The 25,558-nt window shown below is 44.2% G+C and overlaps 1 protein-coding gene and 1 pseudogene across 1 annotated transcript in view; both read right to left on the reverse strand.

The window, feature by feature from the left end:
* Nucleotides 1-25,558, reverse strand: part of GUCY1A2 (guanylate cyclase 1 soluble subunit alpha 2) — a 182,272-nt gene that overhangs the window by 132,685 nt on the left and 24,029 nt on the right. Inside the window, exons 3-4 of the mRNA XM_056858331.1 lie at nt 25,131-25,252; nt 18,166-18,884 (exon numbers count right to left, since the gene is read on the reverse strand). Coding sequence (XP_056714309.1) covers nt 18,166-18,884; nt 25,131-25,252 — 841 coding nt within the window. The remainder of the gene's footprint in view (nt 1-18,165; nt 18,885-25,130; nt 25,253-25,558) is intronic.
* LOC130485232 (eukaryotic translation initiation factor 5A-1-like) lies at nt 21,826-23,167 on the reverse strand (annotated as a pseudogene).

The raw sequence follows: 25,558 nt of genomic DNA on the forward strand, positions 1-25,558 counted from the left end.
AAAGGTCCCAGGTTCAATCCTCAGCAACTCTAGTTAAAGGGACTAGGCAAGTAGGTGATGTGAAAGAGCTCAGCCTGACACTGCGGAAAGCCGCTGCCGGTCTGGGTAGGCAAGATTGACTTTGGTGGACCAAGGGTCTGATTCAGTATAAGGCAGCTTCATGTGTGTTCATGTGATCTTGTCAGATCTTGGAAGCTAAGCAGGGACAGTACTTGGAAGGCAGACCTTAAAGAAAGACTTTGAAGAAGAAGGCAATGCAAACCACCTCTGTTTATAATCACTTGCCTTGAAAGCCCCTTGCTGGGGCTGTCATGAGTTGATTGCGACTTGACAGCACTTTATACACACACACACACACACACACACACACACACAAAGCCTGACATTCTAACCCCTACAGCACACTGGTTGTTTTCAGTACCAAATGAGCTTCTACCACCCACAAGGGATAGGAAACTATTAACATAAGCAAAATCCCTCCCCACCCAAAAGCCATATAACAACTTTTAAAATAACCCAAAATCAATGTGTAGGCTCTTGAGAATTTATCAGGCTGGATGTTAAAGGGAGGGTAGAAAATTCTTTTAGAGTGCTGAACTAGGATTTGGGAGACCCAGGTTCGAATCTCCACTGTGCAATGGCGGCTTGCTGGATGACCCTGGACCTAGGGTTGCCAGGTCCCTCTTTGCCACTGGCGGGAGGTTTTTGGGGTGGAGTCTGAGGGTTTGGAGAGGGGAGGGACTGTGGCTCAGTTTGTAGAGCATCTGCTTGACATGCATAAGGTCCCAGGTTCAATCCCCGGCATCTCCAGTTAAAGGGACTAGGCAGGTAGGTGATGTGAAAGACCTCTGTCTGAGACCCTGGAGAGCCGCTGCCAGTCTGAGTAGACACTACTGACTTTGATGGACCATATATATTCAGTATAAGGCAGCTTCATGTGTTCATGTGTTCAATGCCATAGAGTCCAATTTCCAAAGCGGCCATTTTCTCCAGATGAACTGATCTCTGTCAGCTGGAAATCAGTTGTAATAGCAGCAAATCTCCAGCTACTGCCTGGAAGTTGGCAACCCTACTTCGATCAGTCACACACTCGCAGCCTAACCTAACCCACAGGGTTGCCGTGAGGATAAAATGGAGGAGAGGAGAATGATGGAAGCCACTCTGGGTCGCCACTGAGGAGAGAGGTGGGGTATAAATGAACTTCTGTTTGGTTTTTTTTATCATCCAGCCCCATCAACAGTTCCTGAAAATTTAAAAGCCTGCACGCATAGATCCTTGCTGTCTCTATCCACGCTAGTTCATCTAAAAAGAAACGGTTTCCCCCTGCTCTCATTCACAACAGACCTACTGCTCAGGCACCTTTTATCAATGAGTAAGGGCTTCGATAGGAAGCGTGACATGGTTAGCCAGCCTGTGGCACAGATGCCATATGTGTCACATATATTAAATGTCAATGGCGCTCTTGGACAGGAGTGTGAGGGGCCTGCAGGCCTGTCTATGGCCGAAGCATGAATATGATCTTTTTTTATCTCTTACGTGCTACACATGGCTGCCCATCACTGAGTCAGCAGATTAGAGGCAAAACCGCTGCAAGGAAACCGGAGGGCTGCTTGTATGTCACAGCGAGCACTAAAAGGGCAATCTGGACTCTATTTGTGGCACACTGGGCAAAAAGGTTGACCTCCTCTGACATACCAGTCATTTCCCAGTCTCAGGTCATAACAGTATCCCAAGTACTGCTGGTACATCAGTTGGTGATTTATAATTGGGAAGGCACTCAGAGGTTGCTGTCCAATTTATGATAACCTTAGTTAACGTAGTTATGCTTTTCAAAATCCACACATCTGAAATTGGCCCTTACTGAGAACATATTGATTCCCATCATACAATACAATACCTTTATTGGCATCTTGAAGTAATAAAACACGCCAAACAGCCGGTGAATATAGGGTTAAAATCATTCTTATGATTCATTAGTAATGATAATTTATCGATTAAAATTACAGTTTATATAGTACTTGAGCTCTCTTGAACCGGATGTTCTTTGGGGATTCTCTCAGAGAGGGCTGTAACTAAAAAGGAGGCTACTTGAGCAGTGAGGTTACTATCCTGATCAGCTAAAAGGAAGCGAGTCATATCCCTTTTTGATCTTATACGCTGAGGATCTGGCAGATGGCTGAGCATTACATGGCGAGGTCTGCTGTGGAGTGGGCAGTCCAATAGGATATGTTCCACAGAGTGGGGGACTCCCGCATCACAGGCGCATAGTCAGGCATTGTACAAAGAAACCTGCCATGAGTCACTGCCAATGGAAAGGCATTTAATCTTGTCATTATCATGACATTTATGACTCAAAAGACGTCCAGCAGAAATGGGAATCCTAACAAAAAGGTACTTTTTGTAATGCAATAATCATCACATTTATTATTTATAAGGACTTGACCAACCAGGAACTGTATAAAAGATGTATTTTAAAAGAAGATAATCCCCACTCACAGGATTACAGTCTAGAAGGATGACACCAGGAGAAAGAGGAAATGGCCCGAGACAATGGAGACAGGAGAAGTAAAGACTACAAGTCAAAAGCACAAGAAAACAGATGTGTTTTAAAACAGTTTTAAGGTTTCAGGAACAGAATTGCAAGGATATGCAAGGGAGAAGGAACCAAATAACGTTTTTTGTGTGATCATTTAACAATATAGGATGATGCTAACACAACTAACAGTGGTGATATTTCACGTTTGCGCATATAAATGGAGACATCCCTCAAAAATGCTAGTCAGACACATATACCAGTGGTACATTTTGCATGTACCTGGATGGCCCAGGCTAGCCTGATCTCGTCAGATCTCAGAAGCTAAGCAGGGTCAGCCCTGGTTAGTATTTGGATGGGAGACCACCAAGGAAGTCCAGGGTTGCTGTGCAGAGGAAGGCACTTGCAAACCACCTCTGTTAGTCTCTTGCCATGAAAACCCCCAAAAGGGGTCACCATAGGTCGGCTGCGACTTGACGGCACTTTACACACACATACACACACACATTTTGCATAAGTGCAGTCCAAAGTTCAATCCATCATCAGCCCAGTCAAGTTGCAAGGCTGAAAAAAAACAGAAAACTCCATGATGAGCTAAGGAAGAAAAAGGGCATGTTCAAGAAATGGAGAGAAGGACATAGCTCTAAGGAATAGTATCTGTGGGTTGCTAGGCACTACAGGTCAGCCATCAGAGAGGCCAAAGCTCAGAGTGAGCCGAAGCTGGCCAGGGAGGCTCACTACAACAAGAAAAGTTTCCTCAGATATTTGAGGGACAAACACAGGGTAAAAAAGGTGATATGCCACTGTTCGGTGGAAATGGAGAAACTCTGACAGAGGACAGAGAGAAAACAGAAAGGGGCAATGCCTATTTTGCCTCAGGTTTTTTTCCCTTTAGAAGAGAACAGGCCCATCTAGAGATGGTTGTAGGCAAGGCATGGCATCTGGGCTGCTGGTTGACATGGACAGAGAGGTTGTTGAGAGGCACCTGGCTGCACTGGATGAGTACAAATCCCTCAGGCTAGATGGTGTGCATCCAAGAGTGCTCAAAGAACCTTCTAGAGAGCTTGCAGAGCCTTTGTCCAGCATCTTCAGGACCCCTTGGAGGATGGGAGATGTGCCACAGAACTGGAGAAGGGTGATTGTTATCCCAGTCTTCAAAAAAGGGAAGAAGCCAGCTAAGATCTATGCCTTCTCTGAAGTGAAACTTATAAAACAGTGCTGATTCTATGCTTCTCCTAACTGGGAGTTTGAGTGGTAAAAGGCCCCTTGCAATGCATTTACACCCGGAAGTGCCGCATCGCAAGGGGCCTTTTACCACTCAAGCTGGTAGAAGATCCCTCACAATGCGGCACTTCCAGGTGTAAACCGGAAGTGACATGGCCATGCATGCAATCTCCTCAGCTCTGCCCCCCAAAAGCCTCCCGCCGGAGGAAAAGAGGGACCTCGCAACCCTACATACATATCTAAACACACAGCACTAATCTAAAAAAAGCTGGAAGGGTTGTTTAAAAAAAAAAAAACTTTGGTAAACTTTTGCACTTAACACAAAGCATGCCTGATCCCATCTATGTGTCACAGCTTGAGCAGCGCAGTCAGTCAAGCAAACTACCCATCCAGAAAGAACTGTTATTTGCCCCAGGCAACAGTCTAACTGCATGGCTGCGCTCTGTTATACCCTTAGAAAGTCATGCTAAGACCATTCTGTTGGGCATTTGTTTTCTTAATGAATGTCATCAAGCAGCATATGTTCCTGTCTCACTATCAAAAAAAAAAACCTCTCTTTGTTAATGAGTCCTTATTTTCAAAAAAGCGGGGGGGGGGGGGGAGAGAAAGAAAAGAAAAACAGCTTCCCTGATCTAGAAAATGCCATTTGTGTCATAAGTGAGAAAGGAATGAGGAGTATCAGGGAAACCAACAATATTTTTTTTGGGAACAGGGATCCAGCATAGAAGGAATAAAATAAAATAACTGAAAAAGATCTAATCGATCTAATAATTGAAAAAGATCTAATCTAAGGCCATAGAATCAATGCTGATTCTGTGACCTTAGGCAGTTCATGAGAGGGAGGGCATCTTGGGCATCTTCTGGACATGGAGTAGGGATAGGATTGCCAGGGCCCTCTTCACCACCGAAAGGAGGTTTTTGGGGCAGAGCCTGAGGAGGGCAGGGTTTAGAGAGGGGAGGGACTTAAATGCCATAGAGTCCAATTGCCAAAGCGGCCATTTTCTCCAGGGGAACGGATCTCTATCGGCGGGAGATCAGTTGTAATAGCAGGGCATCTCCAGCTAGTACCTGGAGGTTGGCAACCCTAAATAGGGATCACTGGGGGTGTGTGGGGGAGGTTGTTGTGAAATCCCTCCATTGTGCAGGGGGTTGGACTAGATGACCCTGGTGGTCCCTTCCAACTCTATGATTCTATAATTTCACAATAGCAGATTACAATAATAACAAATAATGTTTTTTCAATGAGTGCTTCCACATAGCAAAATAAACATATCCATGGACTGGGATGGTCATGCACATACCTGACAGCACATGCATTGTGTATTGTTAGTCCACATCATCACCAGTAAAAATCTATCCAAGAAGGAAAGATCTGAGCATGCTACTATCATGAGAAGAGACCACCGTTTGTGATCCACTATGCTAAAACAGCCCTTCAGTCAAGAACAATGACTCACCTGAAGCTCAATAAACTTCCATGGTGTAAAAACCTTAGCACAACGCCCCCCCCCCCCCAAACAGCTTTTGAATGACAAAATTGTTCTGTAAATTTTTCTCTTCTGTTCCTTTATCAAAACCTCCCTTCCCTCTGTTACGGCTGTGGTCTTTCTCCACTCTGCTCCTCCCCTTTCCCCTCTGTGACACTTTATATACAATGTGATGTTTTTAGGCTTGCATTTAGCAATTTTTCTGTAGAGCTTTCTCTACACCCTTGTATTCTTCTTCACCTTTTGCATTTAATTTTAAAGTCAATGTACTTCAAGAAAGCTGGATGCAAGATAGATATTATATTAAAATGCACTGTTATTTAAGATGTAATAAAGTTTTTTTAAAAAACAAAAAACAAAAAAATCCATGGTGTTTCAGGGTTTTTTGCTTGTCTTGGGCAACAAGACTTTCAAGAACCTGGAAGGGTGACACATATATGGTAAACTATTAAAAAATTATGCAGGCCTATAATGAGCGATAACCATTATTATTTACTTATTTTCTTCTTGTGTGCCCTACCTTTTCCCCCAATGGGGACCCAAAGAGGCTTACATCATTCTCCATGTATCCTCACACAATCCTGTGAGGTAGGTTAGGCTAGGAGTGTGAAACTGACCCAAGGTCACCCAAGCTTCCACAGCAGAGTGGGACTTCGGACCCAGTTCTCCCAGATCCTAGCCCAATACTCTAACCACTACACTATACTCAGTATGAATCTACAGAAGATGAATTCAGATCCTTAAAACTAGACAGACACTTGTTTAGATATTTGCAGCTGAAACAGAGTATCTGCATAGGGATATACTCCACATTTTCCTCAATATACCCTCATGGCTGCCATCCTGCTCTGCATAGGTCTTTTTTGACAGATTTTTTATTATTGTAGCAGCGATATCTCTATAGCTTCATAGTGCTATAACAACTCCCAATAAAGAATATGGCCAAAGTAAGTCCATTGGTGGCAGGAGGAATGGCACCAGATGTGGATGGGGAGGTTTGGAAATCTGCACGTTCCCAACCACGTGATGGGAAAACCCACTTTGCCTACAATCCTCCCATACTGATCGTAGCAAAGGAGGTTTGGAGAAGAATGTACTGAGGACAGGGAAAGGACCATCAGAGCGTGACTAAGCAGCAATGTCATGTGAACAGTCTGATAAAAACAACCACTCTTGTTTGGTGCTAAACCAGACCAAAACCTCTGTTGAAAAGCAGCCTTTTTAGATGGGCATGTTTTTTAGATGGGCATGCTTTTTAGATGGGCATGCTTTTTAGATGGGCATGTGGTGTGTTCCCTTTTGCTTGCAAGTCAGGGATAGGGGAGTCACTCAGGGTCCTGCTCTTAGGTTCACATAGCACGGACTGGTGTGTTCAAAACAACATCCATCTATTATTAAAAAGCCTGCCCCCCTGGGGCTGCGTTTGTGGTGTGATTCTGGGGGGGCAAGCAAAGAGTGCATTGGCTCCAAAGTCAGGCGGCTCGGGGGGGGGGGAGCAGGTTGTGGTGGCCTGCGGCCAGCACCTGCTTGGTGTGTCACGAGGGGCCAGGCAGCACGATTAGGGAGCTTGAGGCTCCGGCTGGGCCTGCCACTTGCTACATATCCAGCCCAGCACCGCTGGCCCACCCATGCTCCCCTCCTTGCCCCTGGGTCTGTAAGATATAGGGATAGGAGCAACTGGCTTCAACACAAGGGAGCTCATGCAGTCTACAATTCTGTTTAACGAATTGTACTAAGGAGAAGGGACTCCACCCCAAGAAACCAAACCAACAGATGCAAATTTCAGAGGGAAAAACAGACAGTTCCATTGCAATGCATACAATAAATATAACCACTGGGCTAAACATAGGGACAGAAAAGTATATGGAGGGTATAGGTTGACCCTGAAAGGATCCTAAACAGATCACCTGTGGACATAAGCACAAGACTGTGACCCCCAAGCAGCAGCTGTCACCTCTGTACGAACAACCACCAGTGATATTGTGGCCCCCAATGTCCACAGAAGGCCTGAATCACCTGAATTGGCGCTATCAGAAACACTCAGTTTTGTGAAATGTGAACATTCAGTTTGCTTAGATATATTCATTGAGCTTCTCCCCGCCCCCGCAAGATATTTCAACAAAACTTCATTAGAAAAGCATTCTCTGGACTAGAATTTAGTACAAAATCACTGCTATCCTTGGTTACTAAGAAACAGCCATTTATGGCCTGAACTGTGGAAATGATATTTGTGCTGAAGACTGGGCTTATGTCAGTCCACAGTGCATTAGACTGTGTCATGTTCTATTTATCCAACTACTTTGTACCAAAATAAAGACAGCGTTGTTTTTGTCAGACTCGCTAGCTACACCGGCCAAATCAACAATAGTCTAATATCCAAAAACAACATTACATCTTGTACTTGTTAGAAATAGTCCACTAACAGACAATGATTAATCATAAGGTTTAAATGTATTAAAAGCCTTTGGACAAATGAAGAGAAAGTTAAGTTTCAACTCAGCATGAGCCATGTAATGAAGAATGGCTGAACTTCTCCAGGCAGTCATTTAAAATATTTGTATAGCACTTTTCAATGTCATTCTAAGCGGTTTCCAACAAAAACCATCAAGTAAGCAAGAGCTTTAAAACAACACAGAATTGCAGATTGTGAAGGACAGCTGCATACCGAGGAGTTGACCTGGTCATAGAAGCCCTTGATTGACAGGGAGTTCAAATGGAATTCAAAGGATAGCAGTTAGAAAACTGACAGTTGAGAACTGACGGTGGAAGGAGAGCTGTTAACTGACAACTGGAGAGTGAGCTGCAAGCTGTCTGTAGAGGATTCTCCTCTGGAGTGAAAGGAACACGCTTGTAGGATCAAGAAGGATCCATAACCAGTTATAATGGGATATAGCTCTAGTGAACAGGGTGATACAGGTCAGTTTAAAGACGAAAACTGTGGAAGTGTGTATTTATTCCTAACTCCTCCAATTTAAGAACTACTGTTTGAAGAAGCTGGTGTTTATGAAACAAAGCAGAGACAGCCAAGAGAAATCTATCTCAATACATAACAAAAGTATCAACACTTGTCTGTGAACCACCTGAAATACATCCTGAATTATGAAATATCTAATGTATATAACCATCATAAGTTCTTCATTCTTGCTGCTCTGTTACAAGCCACATTATTGTTATGAAACCTTGCTAACTTGACTTTTACATTCCCCTCAAAGAGACAAATAAAACCATTTGACATTTTTCTTCAAGAAGCCTCTTGTGTGCCATCTATGTCTGACCCTTTTATATAAACCGAAACAAGAGTATTCATCATAAAGATCCTATGACGTGGTTCCATTTGCATTCCTCTCTGCTGCTGTGGAAGCTTTCCTCCACTGTGGTACTAATTTCCTCTACATAAATAAGGGCTTGTTAAAGAACACTGATCTTGTAGCATGCTAGACCACAGAGGAAACAAACAGGGTAGCAGGTGAATGCCTCCACAGTGGCCTAAGAATTGCATGAGTGAAATAATGTTATCAGATCCAAGCCATTAAGAATCAAAGTTCAGAAATTTACCCAAAGGCTCTGCTTAATAATTCTCTTTCTCTTTCATGTCCCTGTCATCTAGGGTAGCCAACCTCCAGGTTGCGGCAGAAGATCTCCTGCTATTACAACTGATCTCCAGCTGATAGAGATCAGTTCACCTGGAGAAAACGGCCGCTTTGGCAATTGGACTCTATGGCATTGAAGTCCCTCCCCTCCCAAACCCTGCCCTCCTCAGGCTCCACCCCCAAAACCTCCCGCCGGTTGTGAAGAGGGACCTGGCAACCCTACTGACATCCCAGGGCAGCCCGTTCTATAGGAGTGGAGCTGCTGCAGAAAAAGCCCTTGCTCTTGCTGCCACAAATCCCACACATACATACATACATACATACATACATACATACATACATACATACATACCTACCTATCTATTTATCTCTATATAGAGATAGATAGATAGATAGATAGATAGATAGATAGATAGATAGATAGATAGATAGATAGATAGATAGATAGATAGATAGATAGATAGATAGATAGATATACTGAGCCCTGTTAGCCATTCTATTATTATTGCAGTTATTAACACAGCACCATCTTTGTACACTTCCCTGCTCCACATGCAAAATAACAGCCGAGTTCTCAGTGCCTTCAGGGTATTGTAAATGACTGTTTTTCCATGTGATCACTGGGAACAAGCTGGGTGTGATCCTGGTTGCAAGCGGCAGATCCAGGTCACAGAACTACCATTAATTGTGAATGTAGCTTCTGCCGCGTCTCACTGATTTACACATGGTCACCTCTCCCGCACACTCTCCATGACAGAGAAACCACAGACGGCATTAAATTGCTTCTCACCTCAGAGATTTGCAACCTCAGGAATTACCTTCTGTAGGCAATGCTTTTAAATCTCCTCATTAAAACTACTCATTATCAACTCTGATGAGCGATAAATCACCTCATAACACAACAAACTCAGATACAATAAAGTCTAGTGGTAACTAGCAATGGAGATGGACCCAATGCTTCTTCTCTCATGAGGTTTAGGGCAAAACTACACTTCACAAGGTACAGTTCCTCAGAATATTACCGTAATGGGGGGGAGGATTTGCAAAAGTAAGTTGGTGGATGGGAGGAGGTGCTTAACCCTTCGCCTGTCTGCTAGTTCAGGTTGCCAACCTCCAGGTACTTAGTATGGAGTCGGCTAGTTAATTTCAAGTCAATCACAGACACAAAGTAATCCAGAACTTGACAATTTATCACATAGGTGCAAATGTGCAGTGAAAGACTTACAACATACAATTCTATATACAATCCTATGTTCTCAATCCTATAAGGTAACAATCTCCACCATTTTCTCTTGAGTAATCTTCACAAAGGTAACTGGAGAGCAAAATTCAAAAAGCCCCGTGAGGGTAAGGTTTCAATAGTATTTCTAGAAGAATGAAGAGGGGGACGATCGTTTCAGTTCTTCTTCAGCCCCTTTTCAGTTTAATTCAATTGTATATGTTCACAACATATCTCCATTTTTCCATTCAGGACAAAGCTGCAGCCACGTACTGTATATATTTTCAAAGTTCCCACTCAGGGTATATCATTTCACATACGTGGTTGCTCAGATGCTGTTATCTGTTCCCAAAGGAACAGTGATCTCCAGCCGATAGAGATCAGTTCACCTGGAGAAAATGGCCGCTTTGGCCATTGGAGTCTATTGGCATTGAAGTCCCTCCCCTCCCCAAACCCCACCCTCCTCAGGATGCACCCCCAAAAACCTCCCGCCAGTGGCGAAGAGGGACCTGGCAATCCTACGGCTAGTTCTCCCCTGTAAATGCACCCTCAGGCAACTGTAACCTATTTTCTTCCCTAGTCAAGAACTGAGACCAGGGAAAAAGTCCAGGTGGCCCCATCTGGTCATCTGATCCAGGCTGCAGAGGACGGGAGACGACAGGAAGTGGAAAACCAATGTACCCACAGCTGCCCCCTCAAGCTCAGGCCATGGGGAAGGAATAGCATAAAGGGGTGGAGCTTCAGCACTCACACATATATCCCCCATTACATTTATTTGACAGCCACTGAAACTAAAGCAAAAGCGTTACCCTGAAAAATTACAACTGACAAAATAATCAGCAGAAATGAATTCAGGGGGAAAGCACAGGTGCATTTAAAGAAATTAGTGCAGTTGAAATACTGGTCTCATTAGGATTATTACCTTCATTGTTGCAGTGGGACAAAACCGTTTTCTTCATTTCTGTGCAGTAATGCCACAGGTTTACCATAATTCACTACTGCAACATAAATGATGTCAAAACTTCTTTCTATGAGCTGAATTGGATATTCCTCACAAGCTCTATCCCTGAAATCTTTGCCTTTTCTGGACTTGCACTCTGATCCTCAATATATTTTCTTTAAAATAATCCCTTTTGGTTTTAAATAAATAAACAATTTAAGAGAACTAAGTAGCTTATTTTCACAATCTTACTGTAGTAGATTCTTGCACAGTTTATTCCGAGAATTTTGCTCATTGTAGCAAGCATCACCTTGCTGCTACTAATTTTTCAACAAAAAAAGGTTTAACTAAACACTCCCATATTTGTTAAGAGTTGCCTACTTGTACTGCTTATAGGTGGTCAACCAAACGAAAACAAATACATTGTAGTCACTATTAATTGTTAATGGAATTTTATGGTTAACTTATTTCCCTCATGCAAGACTGACTATGGAAAAAAAGCTTAAAATTATACACACAAGAGAAACAGAAAGCTTATAAGATTTTCTAAGTCGTCTGCTGAATGTCAAACAAACTAAGTGTGAAACACCCAAGCAGAAACTAAGAAAACAGTACCATATAACATTTACTCCATACTAGTAACAATTAGAGTGGAAACAAAAATACAGAAATTCGTACTGAGTTTGGTCAACTTTATCTGGGGCAAACATACTCTGAGAAGCAAAGTGCTACGCAAGACATTGCATAATTACTCTAACTTAACTTCCAGGGCTTAACACCAGCCTAAGCCTTCCCCAATACTGGCAAGTCCCTGAGCCAGCTGATCAACAGCAGGAGATGGGGGCCTGTGGATCTCCTGTCCTCTGGTAGCCCTGCCTGAGGAAGACCTGTTGAACCTTTTCAACCCAGGACTTTTCCTCACTTCAAATCATCATCTAAATAAAATCCCTGCTGCAATCCTATGTATGCTGAACAAAAGTAAGGCCCACAAATTCAGCAGAGCTTATTTCCAAACCACAATTTTGTGACTGTGTCACAGGGTTGCCAGGTCCCTCTTTGCCACCGGCAGGAGGTTTTTGGGGTGGAGCCTGAGGAGGGTGGGGTTTGGAGAGGGGAGGGACTTCAGTACCATAGAGTCCAATTGCCATAGTGGCCATTTTCTCCAGGTGAACTGATCTCTATCAGCTGGAGATCAGTTGTAATAGCGGGAGATCTCAAGCTAGCACCTGGAGGTTGGCAACCCTACTGTGTCACCTCGGGTTACGTTCAACGCCTGCCTGTGGCACCTGCAGCCCAGTTAAGGGCGGCCTCAGCAGACTGGGTCTTGGTCGCCTGTCCATGTCCTCCTCTGGCAATCACTCACACCAAGACGGTTGTGGTTTGCTAACTTCTTTATTCAAGTTCTTTTCCAGCCAATGTCTTCAGGCTAGTTACGCCACTCCCTTTACCCGGCCACCTACCAAGCCCTGCCTTGCTTGCACCAGTCATTCCGCCTTCACACTTTTTCCTCACGTGTGCTTCCCCCCCCCCCAACCCTGTGCCACCCAACTCCCACCCTTAAACCCTCCCTCAGCTTAGGGTCCACGGCTGAAGAGTCAGCCCGGAGTCCTCACCTTTCAAGTACTTGTTGACTCCTCCATCCTAGAGGCACGCCCTCCCCGAGCAACATGGAACCAGCCTCTCCCCAGCCCATGCCCTTCCGGCCAGATCCTAGCAGTTGGGTGACCCATTTCCCATTGCACCCTGCTGGCTCTTAAAAAGCCCCCATCCTCTGTTAGCCCCTTCGTGTCACAGACTGGTTCTGGTTGATGGACCTCGGAGCTCTGCTGAAAACAAAAGCAGACCCTGCAGTTGTGAAATCTGCCCTCCCTGTCTTAGAAAACAGTCACTTCTATAATTTGGGCCCTCAAGATTCTTTCTTACTATCTTAATAAATATATTAAGTATCTAATTATGATTACAGTACTTGAGCAATATTTCATCCATTGACCAAGTTTTCCAGTAAAATCCAGGCCCATTTAATGACAGTTTATTGCTCATCAACTGGTCTCTTCCGTGTTTACTTGTAAGATCAGAACCTGCATTTTCCTTTCCTCTCCCACTGTGGTCCCTGATGAACAGAAGTACCCCTTTTGGTGAGAATTTTGTTTAATGGGCTCTTTTACCCAACATCTAGTATTCCTAGAGTCTGCCAAGATCTTCTTACCAGTAAACGTCTGGCCTGGATAACATGCCACCTCCTGCCTCCTTCCCCCTTGGCCTCCAGATATACCACAGTCAATTACAGTATCAGTTACATGATTGTTTGACACTGTGGGAAAAACGGTGGTCAAAGTAAATAGTTATGAATTTGAGATGGAGGCCAAAAGATTCTGGGCCCTTGGCTCACAGATGTGGTTTCGTATGAGGTTTTCTTGTTTGCTTTGTTTAGACTGTTCTTTGGAGCTGTTGTGGGTCCCTCTTGGAGATGGGCAGCCCATTCCTGAAGGCCTGAAGCTCCTTAGGAGCCAGCATGACCCCGTGCCAGCGTAGATACCACCTTATCACGGAACAAGGTGACATCTATGCCGGTGCATGGGCAAACATGCCGCCGTCCAGGCGCCACTGGCCGCCACTGCCAGCACCGCCATACCACCAGGGCTTTCCCGAAAGGGAAAGCCCATGCCGGTGTAGGGGGGCATTCCCGGGGGTGGAGCTGCCTTTAAGCAGCTTCCACAGCCCTTTCGCCCCATGAACGCCCATTTGAGCGGCAGCAGGGCTGCACCACCTTCTTGGATGGCACAGCCTCACTGTGTACTGTGAGGCATTTCCCCCTATTTTTCTCTATTTTATTTTTTAAAATGCTTTTTTTGTCTCTGTGGCAGCCGGGAAGCCTCTGAGGAGGCAGCATGGCTCTGCCACTATCAGCTGCCATGGATCTATCCTCCCTTTCAAGACTGCGCTCAAAATGGCTGAATGAATGAATGAATCCAAAGGACCACAAGGCTCTCTGCAGTTCCATGCTATGCCCAAAATGGCTCAGAAAGCATGTGGTGGTATCCTCTGTAACTCTGCTGTTGGACCAAACCTGGAAGATCTGGCATCTTACAGAATTCTTGGATAGTGACAGCATTTGGAATTATTTTATCCCTCTATTCCCAGGGTCTGTGCCAGAAATTCTGTGTTCAAGAGATAGAGCAGAATCTTGGCCCAGAACTGGAGAACTGAATCCTTCATCCTTCATCAACAAGGAATGCAAGAATGGAGGGGTGCTCAGTTGCTACAACACAAGAAAACCGAAGCTCTTTTTAACGTTATGTTCAGCAGTCCAGCTAAGAGACAAGGACACATATTTGTTTGAATATTACAAATTACAAGTCAGCAGAGTTTCTATTTGTTCCACAAGAGCAATCTTTTTTCAGATTAGTATTTCTTCTCCATCTGTGATTCTGAAGCCTTCTAAAAATGTTCACACTCAAAGCTCTTTTAAGACCAGCCTTCCTCTTTACACTAATAACATTTGGGAGGGTTGCCAGGCCCCCTGGCCACTGATTGGGGAGGGGGTTATTGAGTTTACAGCTCCGAGTTGGGCGTGGAGCCTGGGGAGGACAGGTGCCTCAGTGGGGTACAATGCCATAGAGTCTACTCTCCAAAGCATCAATTTTCTCCAGGGAAACTGATCTCTGTAGCCTGGAGATGAGCTGTAATTCTGGGGGATCCCCAGGCCCCACCTGGAGGCTGGCATCCCTAACACTTGAGGATAACATCCCCAACCCCTTTGAGTTTTAAAATGGGTTGTTAGGTGTAAAGCTTTTTATTTTCCCAAGTCCCCTTTACTGGCCACCTACATAACTTTCTTTGATTGATAAATTGCAAAGCATCTTGAGTAATACGCTATTAATGGCAGGAGGCGATAGAGCAGTTGTGGCAGAAAACAAAGCAGTCCTTCGAAAACCAATCATTCCCCAAAGGCACAATTGCATGACTGGAGAAAAGGGCTGGTGCGTGCCAAGAACAATAAATTAATACAACAAGTCTAGGGTCTGCTGAGGCTCTAGACATGGAGCCTTCCAATCAGCCTCTTCTGGGAGCAGCTAATTTGCCTGTATTTTGTAGTGCCTAATTAACTTAGTTTATGGGGAAAACATATATGCTGTCACATATATGCATATTCACATAGCATAACACACACACACACATATATATATTCTTATGTACAAGTCTAGAATCACTTTGCATTATGGGTAACCTGTATTCTTTGGTCAACAGACATTTCCTACTGTAAGAGAATTGGGTCAGAGTGACCTGCAACTGTTTGCAAGCAGCTGACTAGGTGAGATCATTCCCTCTTAGTACAGGCAGGTTCCTTAATTAAGCCTGGAGCTTTGATTTAAGACAAGAAGTGTCATTCTGGAATGTGAAGTTGTGCCTCCTCATTAACCATTAGGCAACGCCTTGAAGAGCATTTTCTATTGGATATGCAAATAATTGCTTATACGTCCAAAAGGTTTATTGGACAGTTCAGTCTTACGTGTGTATTATGCTTCTGTAACCACCCATCATCAAAGTCTATATCCATGCTTGCAATCCTTTGATGTGTGTGGAAATTGCTCTGCGCTTTAGGCAATTTTCACCAGCATCTTGTGTATTGGCCAATAAAACAACCTGCTTTGAATCTTCAGCTTCCAACTGTTTTATTGTGATTGAATATTAATACAATAAGGCAGAATGACATTACAATTTTTACACAAGAGGTGACTAACAGTGAAATCCTGTGCAGAGTTACTCCAGTCTAAACCCAACAGGCTTAGACTGGAGTCATTCAGCATAGGACTGTAAATGATCCAGTTGGAAACGTTAACTCTATTCTTGTTAACTAGTTTTTATCATAGTTTTTATCATAGTTTTTTATTATTGTTCTCTGTTAACATTTGCATTGTATGTATTACTTTTTAGTCTAAGATTGTAATGGCCTTGGGCCCCTTACAATAAACACTACTGCTGCTGCTGCTGCTGCTGCTGCTGGTGGTGGTTTCTGACCACTTGCCATGGACCCAATGACAACTAAGTATTAATGACGTTGCACAAGATGTTACACAATTAACCCAATTACACATTACAGTGACTGAACAACCCAGCATTGTGAGCAAATAACATTTGACAGAGAACAATATCTAACTGGTCAGCTTATTGAATGGTGAACACTGCCTACTTTGACTAGAATGGAAAATAATAAGAAAATCAACCATTTAAAACTTCCTGCTTTAGTGAAAATTATACATTTGCCATGTTTGGGGTATTTACATATGTTTGGGGAATTTACATATGTACATGCCACAAACATGGCATGTCACAAACATGGCAGATCTCCACAGAAGTAATATGGAAAGTTAATTTAAAATGTTGTGTGATCCAAGGTGTCATCAAAGTTCACTGAAGCACAGCTACCCGAGTGTGTCCATTGTACTTTTTTATTTTATTTTTTGGCTTCTTTAAATCCATGTCATCTACAGTTTCACGTTTCCCATTCCCAGCCACTGGCAGCTGTCAAATTAGCCAACCTAATTCATTTTAGAAATCATCAGAGCCTAAATATGTTTTGACAAGGCAACATGAGGAGTGTTTGCAAAAGAAAAGGGAAGACGCCCCAAATTGGATCCTGTGCTTTTTCTGCAAGGTTACAGGCACCAATAGAAGCTTAGTGTCAGATTCTTATATTCACAGAGCGAACGAAGGAAGAATTAGAACTTTCAAGATAATATCTGGCAGATGCCCCTCACGGTACAATGACTTTCGGGCCACTCCATTTGAATTTTAAAGGGAATGAAAGAAAGACGGAAACAATTCAAGGCTGTGTGTGATGCATTCTCAATTACTCGGCCTGCTGGCTTTACAATACACAAAAATAAATATTGATAGACCAGGGCTCTTGAGTGAAGCCAAGAAAAAAAAAAGATGTGGCCTTCGTTGGTAAGAAAAAAATAGTTCCTAGTACATTATTTGTGAAAGGCCAAAACATCTGAGAAAGGGTTGAATGAAACAACATTCTTCAAAATGACCCTAAGAACACATTCAGTGGAGATTAGCAACTGGAGCTTTCAGAGCCAAATCCGGCCCTCCAGATACCACTATCTGGGACTAGTTGACAACCCAAAGATGGAAGGATGGAGAGAGCAGTCACAGTCCAGTACAGGCCGTTCCTAACCAGGAATAACAATGCAGAGGTCTTTTCAGTAGGTAAGAGATAGCTGCACAGTCAACCAAACAGTTCCTTGTGGCCGCATATAGAAAAGGATATTTCCCCATGACTTTTCAGAGCTTAGACAATCACTTGTGAAACTTCCAGGAAAATTTCACTAACAAAAACACTTTTAAAAAACAGTACTTCAAAATATCTTAGAGGATCTTCCTAAGCAGAAACCTCTAAATTTGCCTTTAAAAGGTTTTCAGTTTAACCAAGATTTGGTCTTGATTTTGGATCCAGGTCTTATCAACTTTGCCCACTGCACCATCCATTTTGTCACCAGCCTCAGACACCGAACAGGACATCCAGGGCTAGTGACAGGACACATAAAATACAATGTGAACAAGTTATCCCAAAGAGTTATGCGCAAAACCCCTCTGAGAGACTTCAAGAGTCCACTCACAACATTTTGATGGCCCACAAAATTCTTCAGGAATTCTGCATGAACAAGAACCTAAAAATTAAATTTCTGGGAGAAATTTGGTGGCAACTCTTACAGACAAAACTGAAGGTCACGTATGTCCAAATAAAACATAATCTGAAGTCACAATCATCTGGGCAAAAGTCACAAAGCACATGCCCATTTTCATCATGTTCAGAGCTACTAAGATAAGCAACAAAATGAACTTAGCCTGCATATTTCCCTTAAATTTCATTGACAGATTATTGTTACATTTGCTAGGAAACCACCACCCCAGTCCACCAATTGACCCTTTTTTGCCATCAAGTTGAAGCTGACTTATGACAACTCCATAAGGCTTGCAAGGCAAGAGACAAACAGTGGGGGGTTGCAGTTCCCTGCCTCTGCATAGCAACCCTGGACTTCCTTGGTGGTCTCCCATCCAAATATTAGTCAAGACTGATCCTGCTTAACTTCCAAGCTCTGACAATATCGGGCTAGCCTGGGCTACCCAGTTCACACGTTACCAGTCTAAATTCATATTCTTACCTTATCTTTATTTTCAAAGGCAGACATTTCAAGCTTGGTCCGGATGACAAAGGGTGTAGACAGTCTCAGCAGGACCCGTTCAAATGTGGCACTAATCTTTGGAGAAACAATCTCAAAGCAGTCCTGGAACTTCAATGCCTTGTGAGTATCACACTTGAGTTGCTTCCTAAGACCTTCCCCCAGCTGCAGCACCAGCATGCTGGGATCAAACATCAGATGGAAGGGGAAAGCTCTGCAGAACGTACTGATGCTTATCCTCAAGTCTGCGGGGGACCGGGAAGACCCCAGAGGAAGCGCTTTTGTGATATTTGCATTCTCGCGTTCTTTGATTATAAAGATGAGGCAGCTGCAGTTGCCTGGGTTTGAGTCCTCGGAACACGGTTCGTCATTTGCAACCTGTTCCACTTCCACTTCCAGTTGGTAGATCTTCCTTGCTGCTGCCTTAACCATACCCATCATGGCAAAACCAACTATCTGATGCGGGTGGAAGTAGTGGAGCATAAAATTACCTTCAGGGAGCTCTTTGCATAGGAAAGAAGGGGATTCCGAGGTGGCCTGCCTTCCAACAGAAGTCCTGATGTGTTCCTGCAAGGCATCGAAGCCATTAAAGAAATCTTGTAAGGTGCCACCCACCGCTCGGAGGACTCGTTCGTTCTCATCAAAGCAGATGTTGAAGAATTCCACCCCAAATCTCTCTTGCAGTTCTTCAAATTTCAAGCCTACACAGCAATGGACAGGAATATGTCAGTATGACAGAAGGTCCCAGGTTCAATCCCTGACATCTCGATTAGCACCAATCCTTGGGAACATTGAGAGGCAAATGAATACAGAGTCACCTACTAAGGAATGTGGCTCTAGAATATGGCCAGCAACTCTGAGGATCTATGAATGGAACTATGGATGGCAGTCATATCTAATTCCCTACCTCTGACCCACCAAATGGCCTACTGGTCAGCCCTGTTAGAACAGATGTTACTCCTCTCATATCTCTCACTTCTAAATCAGCCACTTGGGAGCTAGGGGGTATTCCTGGGGGAAAGGGGGAACTTCTAGTTGATTACTCCTACTCTAAAGACACTGGGCATATAAGACAGACTCAAAACTGCCCTACAGTTTTATACCAACCATCAGAGGACTAATGGAGATGACGAACTACCCCTCCTCCTGCCAGTAAGAGTGATGCCTACTCAAAAAATGGGAACAGTTCTTGCACTGTTCTCACATCAGTCTGAAAGACATGCCAGTTAAGAGAGTTATCAGAAACACAATGGAACCAGCAATCTGTACAATTTCTTTTTTAGGACACACGTTTAGCCTTTTCAAGCTCCCATCACAGAATCTCCTGCTTTTGATTACCAAAAGGTCACCCTCCTAAGAACTTACACCGTCGAAGCAGAGATCACTGAATGACAACTTACAGCAAATGTGGTCTTGCTTGGGTGTTCTAACATCTTACAGACGCCTGTTGGAAGACTGTCCATTTTATATTGACTACTAATCACTTCCACCTTTCCACAGTTTCTGAGGAAAGGCTTTCTTAAGCATCATTTACATTTTACTCATCAGGCACAATTATGTGTTTAGGAAACCAGTTTCCCTATTCTCAACTACACCATGAGGGAACGAGGCATGGGAAACTATGACTTTTCAGGGCCACCAAATGCACACATACCAAAATCCTTGCTGTTTGCATGTAATTCTGCACAGTTTAACAGGGCAATAAAAGCTAAGAAGTCCAAGGGTTAATTTCCATAGAGACCATTCGAAGCCTCTTCCCCAATACCAGCCTTTCATTCATTCAGCAAGGCTATCCAGGAGAGGAAGAGAGTGTGATTTGTCAAACATCACTAGCTGTGAAAAGAAATAGGAGATGGCGCTGTGAAAATTGAAAATTGGGTGTGGGGGGAGAAGGTACCACAATCAACTCATCTCAAGAACTGCACTTCTTTCATTCATAGATTGATGGTACCTAGTATAGCACCCATGGGCAGCATAGTGTCCACCAATGGGTTAACTTCACCCATTTGCTATTTTAACAAATCATCTTTCTACGCAAGCAAAGATCCAGTCTTGGCTTTTCTCCACTTCACTGGAGTAGAAGGAGCTTCATAAGAGCTCAAGACACATCATCCTTGTGTCTGCAGGGATCAGCCCCGTTCAGAAACTGTTGCCTCCAGCATAGGATAACGCTTGGGTTGCAACCTCCTGGCAGCCATTTTGTGGTGGTGTCCATTAGCCATTCTCGAAATTCCAGAAGTGCCCAGAGGCTGAACAAGGGAGATGAAGGACCCTGAGATAGATGAACTGGGCATCCCCAATCCTGTTTTTCATGTCAAGCACTGGCCACACCTGCCTTGGACAACAGCAAGCCTAGAAAGTGAGCAGGTTTGCTGTCAAACACATGTAAAACTGAATAACTTGACACTGCTGCACAGTGTATGTGGTACTTGACATGTGTAACAGGCAGAGTTACATCTCACTGGCCCCTCATGATGAAGAAGAAGAGTTGGTTTTTATATGCCGACTTTCTCTACCACTTAAGGAAGAATCAAACCAGTTTACAATCACCTTCCCCTCCCCACAACAGACACCCTGTGAGGGAGGTGGGGCTGAGACAGCTCAAAGAGAGCTGTGACTAGCCCTAGGTCACCCAGCTGGCTTCATGTGGAGGAGTGGGGAAATAAATCCAGTTCACCAGATTAGCCTCTGCCACTAGTGTGGAGGAATGGGGAATCAAACCCAGTTCTCCAGATCAGAGTCCACCGCTCCAAACCACCATTCTTAACCACTACACCACGCTGGCTCATGCTGGTCTAAGTAGCAGTGGTTTCCATTCGCTGCTCACAAGAACACCAAGGAGAAGCAAGAATCTTCCAAAAGGAACTAGAAATTTTCGGCAGCATCTTATTAAAAGAAATGCAACATGAATTTGCTACACCAAGAAGAATAACCACCACAGAGAAAACGGCATCTTTCATTTTCTATCGGAATATTTTATTTCCTAAGGGCATGAATTAAGATACTTGGAATAATATAAATATTCAGCAGCCCATATGATATCAATAAAATCCCAGTGGAGCTGCCAGGAACATTGAACAATTTGGATGGCTCACAGTCTTCTGAACTTGGGAGAAGAGCGTAATTAAAAAGTTTTATGCCCCGAGGCATAAAAAAATGGGGAAAGGTGAAAATGGAAGGGCAGAAAAAAAAACATTATTTATCCACTTGCAAGTCGTGGGGGGGGGGGGGAGATTAAAATCACAAGGCAGGTTTTCCAGATGATGCATATTGCTTGCTGCATTAATGACTTCATAGGGCTTTTCAGCCAGTGAGCTGCTCAGTGGCTGACAAAGAAGAATCAGGGTCTACAAGCCCTGCCATTCACACATCAACAGAACATTACGAACCACAACAAGCACTGAAACAGCAGCCAACAGGTATACAGCCTCACCCTAACCAGATTTATTCTGAAGTAAAACCTAGTGGTATCTTTCTTTCTCTCTCTTGTTTTAATTCAAAAGGGGTGGGGGAGATCTTGCTTTTTAAAGGAAGGGGAGGGGGGAACGATTTGGGTGGTTTGGAGCCAAATCGAGCCAGTCTGTGGGTTGTTGTCCTCTCTAGTTCATAACAAGGTGGAGCTGCCGCCACCCTGTGATTCCTTTATTTAGCCGTGGCCTTAACAGCAACAGCAGCTTCCTCAGTTGTTGCCGACAGCACGGAGATCAGAATTTCTTTGCCACTTCGGTTCAATCGCCTTGCCCAGGTCTCCCTCAGGAAGACATAGGTCCTCCCACACTTCTCCACTGTCCTAGAGCAGGGAGAGGTACCCATCCTGGATCCCAATAAGTTGGAAGTCATTTCTCTTAATACTGGGCACATCCATGTTATGGGCTGAAGGGCAGATATCTTCATATTTCTTCCCAGTGGAGATGTTATGCAGAGGCTATCTGTCAGCAATGCAGATTCTATGACCTTAGGCAGATCATGAGAGGGCATCTTGGCCATCTTCTGGGCACTGGGGTTTTTTGGGGAAGGTAGTTGTGAATTTCCTGCATTGTGCAGGGGGTTGGACTAGACGACCCTGGTGGTCCCTTCCAACTCTATGATTCTATGTCTATGCCAACAAGATGTACTTTGGCATGCCCATGCTTGCTGGTCTTGGAGGTAGACATCTCCACAATCTTGCAGGGGCGCCCTATGAGCACCACAAAGCCATTTTTGCAGACAGCAGAACACAGCATGGGGAAGGGGGCAAAGGCTCTGGCATCACTAGGTCATCAGCCATGGTGGATCAGATATTATGGAAACCACCACAAACTCAACCACTGCTGCCTGCTGCCAAAACCTATTAATCTCAATGGAATTGACTTCCAAATCGATTGGATTAGCATTACAACTGAGTAGACTAATCCTATGAATGTTTAATCAGAAGCAAGGGCCACCAAGTTCAACAGTGCTTACTCCCAAATAAGGATGTACAGCAGCCACATGGTATTGGCTCATGGCAGGGGACCATGGTTCAGTGGTACAGCATCTGCTCGGCATGCAGAAGGTCCCAGGTTCAATCCCTGACATCTCCAGTAAAAAAAAAAAAAAAAGGATTAGGTAGTAGATGATGTGAAGGCTCTCCAGGGTCTCAGGTAGAGGTCTTTCCCATCACCTACTTGCCTAGTCCCTTTTACTGGAGATGCCGGGGATTGAACCTGGGACCTTCTGCATGCCAAGCAGATGCTCTACCACTGAGCTACGGCCCCTCCCCTATATAGGGTTGCCAGCAGGCCTGAAAAAAAAAGTCCTGTCCCTTTGATTGAGGCTTCATATGTGGACATGGCTGACTGAAGCTTTTCATGGCATGGAGGTAAACAACATCATCTGGCAAATAACATTCCATTAAGCCTCTATTAAAAGGACAATTTTCCCCAGGCCAGTTGGCAACTTGTTGCATACGGTTAAGCCCAACCAGATTCCTCTGGAATTATACTTTGAAATCTCACCAGACCATGGCAGCAATCACTGGCTTACAAGAGAACAGTGTTTTGCACACATTATGGTTTGCATCAGTTCACAGGTAACAACAAAACCATTGTTTATTTACTTACTGCTTTTTAGCTGCCTTTTCTAATTATTTGATTCCCCTTAAACAATAGGTGCAGTGGCAGACGGAAGAGGGGAGGCATGCCTCCAGTGATACAGAGGTCAGGTTGTTGTTGGTGATGGCTTTAAAGTGCAAGGGGGGGATGCAAGTGGAAGGTACACAGGTCAGAAAGGAAAGCATCTGCCCACGAGAAAAAAAGGAGGTGCTAATAGGGTTGCCAACCTCCAGGTACTAGCTGGAGATCTCCTGCTATTACGACTGATCTCTAGCTGGTAGAGATCAGTTCACCTGAAGGAAATGGCCGCTTTGGCAATTGGACTCTATGGCATTGAAGTCCCTCCCCTCCCCAAACTCAGCCCTCCTCAGGCTCCACCTTAAAAACCTCCTGCCAGTGGCAAAGGGGGACCTGGCAGTTGTAATAGCAGGAGATCTCCAGCTAGTATTTGGAGGTTGGCAACCCTATCCAGGCATACTAATATGAAAATGAACCTGCAAGGCAGAAAGATGTTGTGTTGATTATAGAAAGCTTCAACCACCTTTGTAAAAATATGACTGGGGGGGGAGGGGAGCCCTGTTTCACTTGGTCACAAACTCACTCCTTTTTCCCCCAAAGTACTCTTAGCAGGCAGCAGGCAAAGGGGCTTCGCAATGTTTGCAAACAGCGAGACTTTCCCCCCACAGCTTTCGACACACTACATAGTCGAAGTGTGAGAACTGCGAAGTGACATGAAAAATGTTCTTGCTGCCTGCAATTTCCTGGAAAGGCACTAAATAAGCAATCCACCAGTAAAGTCGTCCTGACAAGCCCCAGAGAAATGAATGGAAAAATCTAGAACACAATTAATTGGCATTTTCTCCTTGAGAGAGCCTTCGAATGGGGCTTGCACAAAGATAACATTTCTGATTTCCTTCTCGGGTACCAGCAGGGTGGGAGGGTTTGCACATACTCAGACTACCAGCGGAGCACAAGACACATACACACACACACACACACATACACAACTCCTAGTTATACAATCCCATTCTGTAACGCAGTATTCATAAGCAAGTTTCAGAGGGACACCTATATCTGCTGCAGCCAAAATAACCAACAGTCTAAAGACGAGTCAGTCAACATGGCCAGAGTTTTCAGGAGCCAAAGCCAACTGTGCCAGGTGCATGACAAAGGTATCACAAGATGCTCTGCAATTTATCAGCAGTGGATCACATTAAAGGAACTAGGAGACTCATCCGAGACTCTGTAGCCCACAAACAAAAAAGCCGCGTCCCCTGCTAAGGCCTGATCCAGCAGCTTTGGCGCTCATGCAGAGGCTCCAAAGCCTGAGGAGGGGCTGGCACATACTCTGCAAGGTCATGGAATGCACTGCGTGCATTGGAGGGAATGCTCAAGTCTACACCATCAACAGCAAAGAGTACGTTTAGAGTGGAGATCTGTGCCTATTCATCAGAGCTCTGGATTGTGGCCTCTGGGTACTAGCACACTCAATTATATCAACAGAGTCAAATAGGTTGGTATTTAACATCAGAAGGCACTGTACACTGGATATGAGATGCAGCGGAATGACATGAAGGGACGGCTGTTGTCCGTTCCTTGGTTGTGAGCCTTTGGGAGCATCTGACTGGCTATGTTGGGAACCTTCCGGGAACATCCGACCGGCTAGGTTGGGAACAGCACGCTGGACCAGATGGACTTGAGATGTTGCATCGAGCCATTCTTCTATGCATGGAACAACCTCGCCACGATTGCATATTAACGGCACTGATTACAAACTACAGTCTGCAGAACAGGGGCTTGTGGATAAAGTGCAAGGGGCAGGAAACTCGAAGGGCCTCTCCCCCATAATAAAAATAGCACAACTACACACAGTACCGAGTATATTTGCTGTACACTGGAGAATTCCTGAGACGTCATCCGTTTCATCGTTGCCAGAGTTGTCCGCATAGGAGCATCGGTTAGAGATATTGTGGAAGTTCTTCTCTGCATCCCTGTAACTAGAAAGCGACGGAAATCAATTGGTGTCCAGCAGCAAAGCAAACATCAGCTAAGATAAACGGTTATTATACATACAGAAGAACAAGCTTCCTGAAGAACAACTGGTGTGGTTTCTGCAAAGGGAAGTCCAGCCTCAACCATTTTTTTTGTCCGAGCGATTTCCAATAGTTATATATTGATTTCAAAACTTTATCTAAAATAATTCATCAACAGCTCCTGCATACAATGTAATGTTGTTGTGTTAGAGAATGCCTGCATTCCAATCAACACAAAAACCTGCTACTGTGCAGTCAGTGTGTGAGTAT

This window comes from Euleptes europaea, chromosome 12 (genome assembly GCF_029931775.1).
Source record: "Euleptes europaea isolate rEulEur1 chromosome 12, rEulEur1.hap1, whole genome shotgun sequence".
NCBI classification, from domain to species: domain Eukaryota; kingdom Metazoa; phylum Chordata; class Lepidosauria; order Squamata; family Sphaerodactylidae; genus Euleptes; species Euleptes europaea.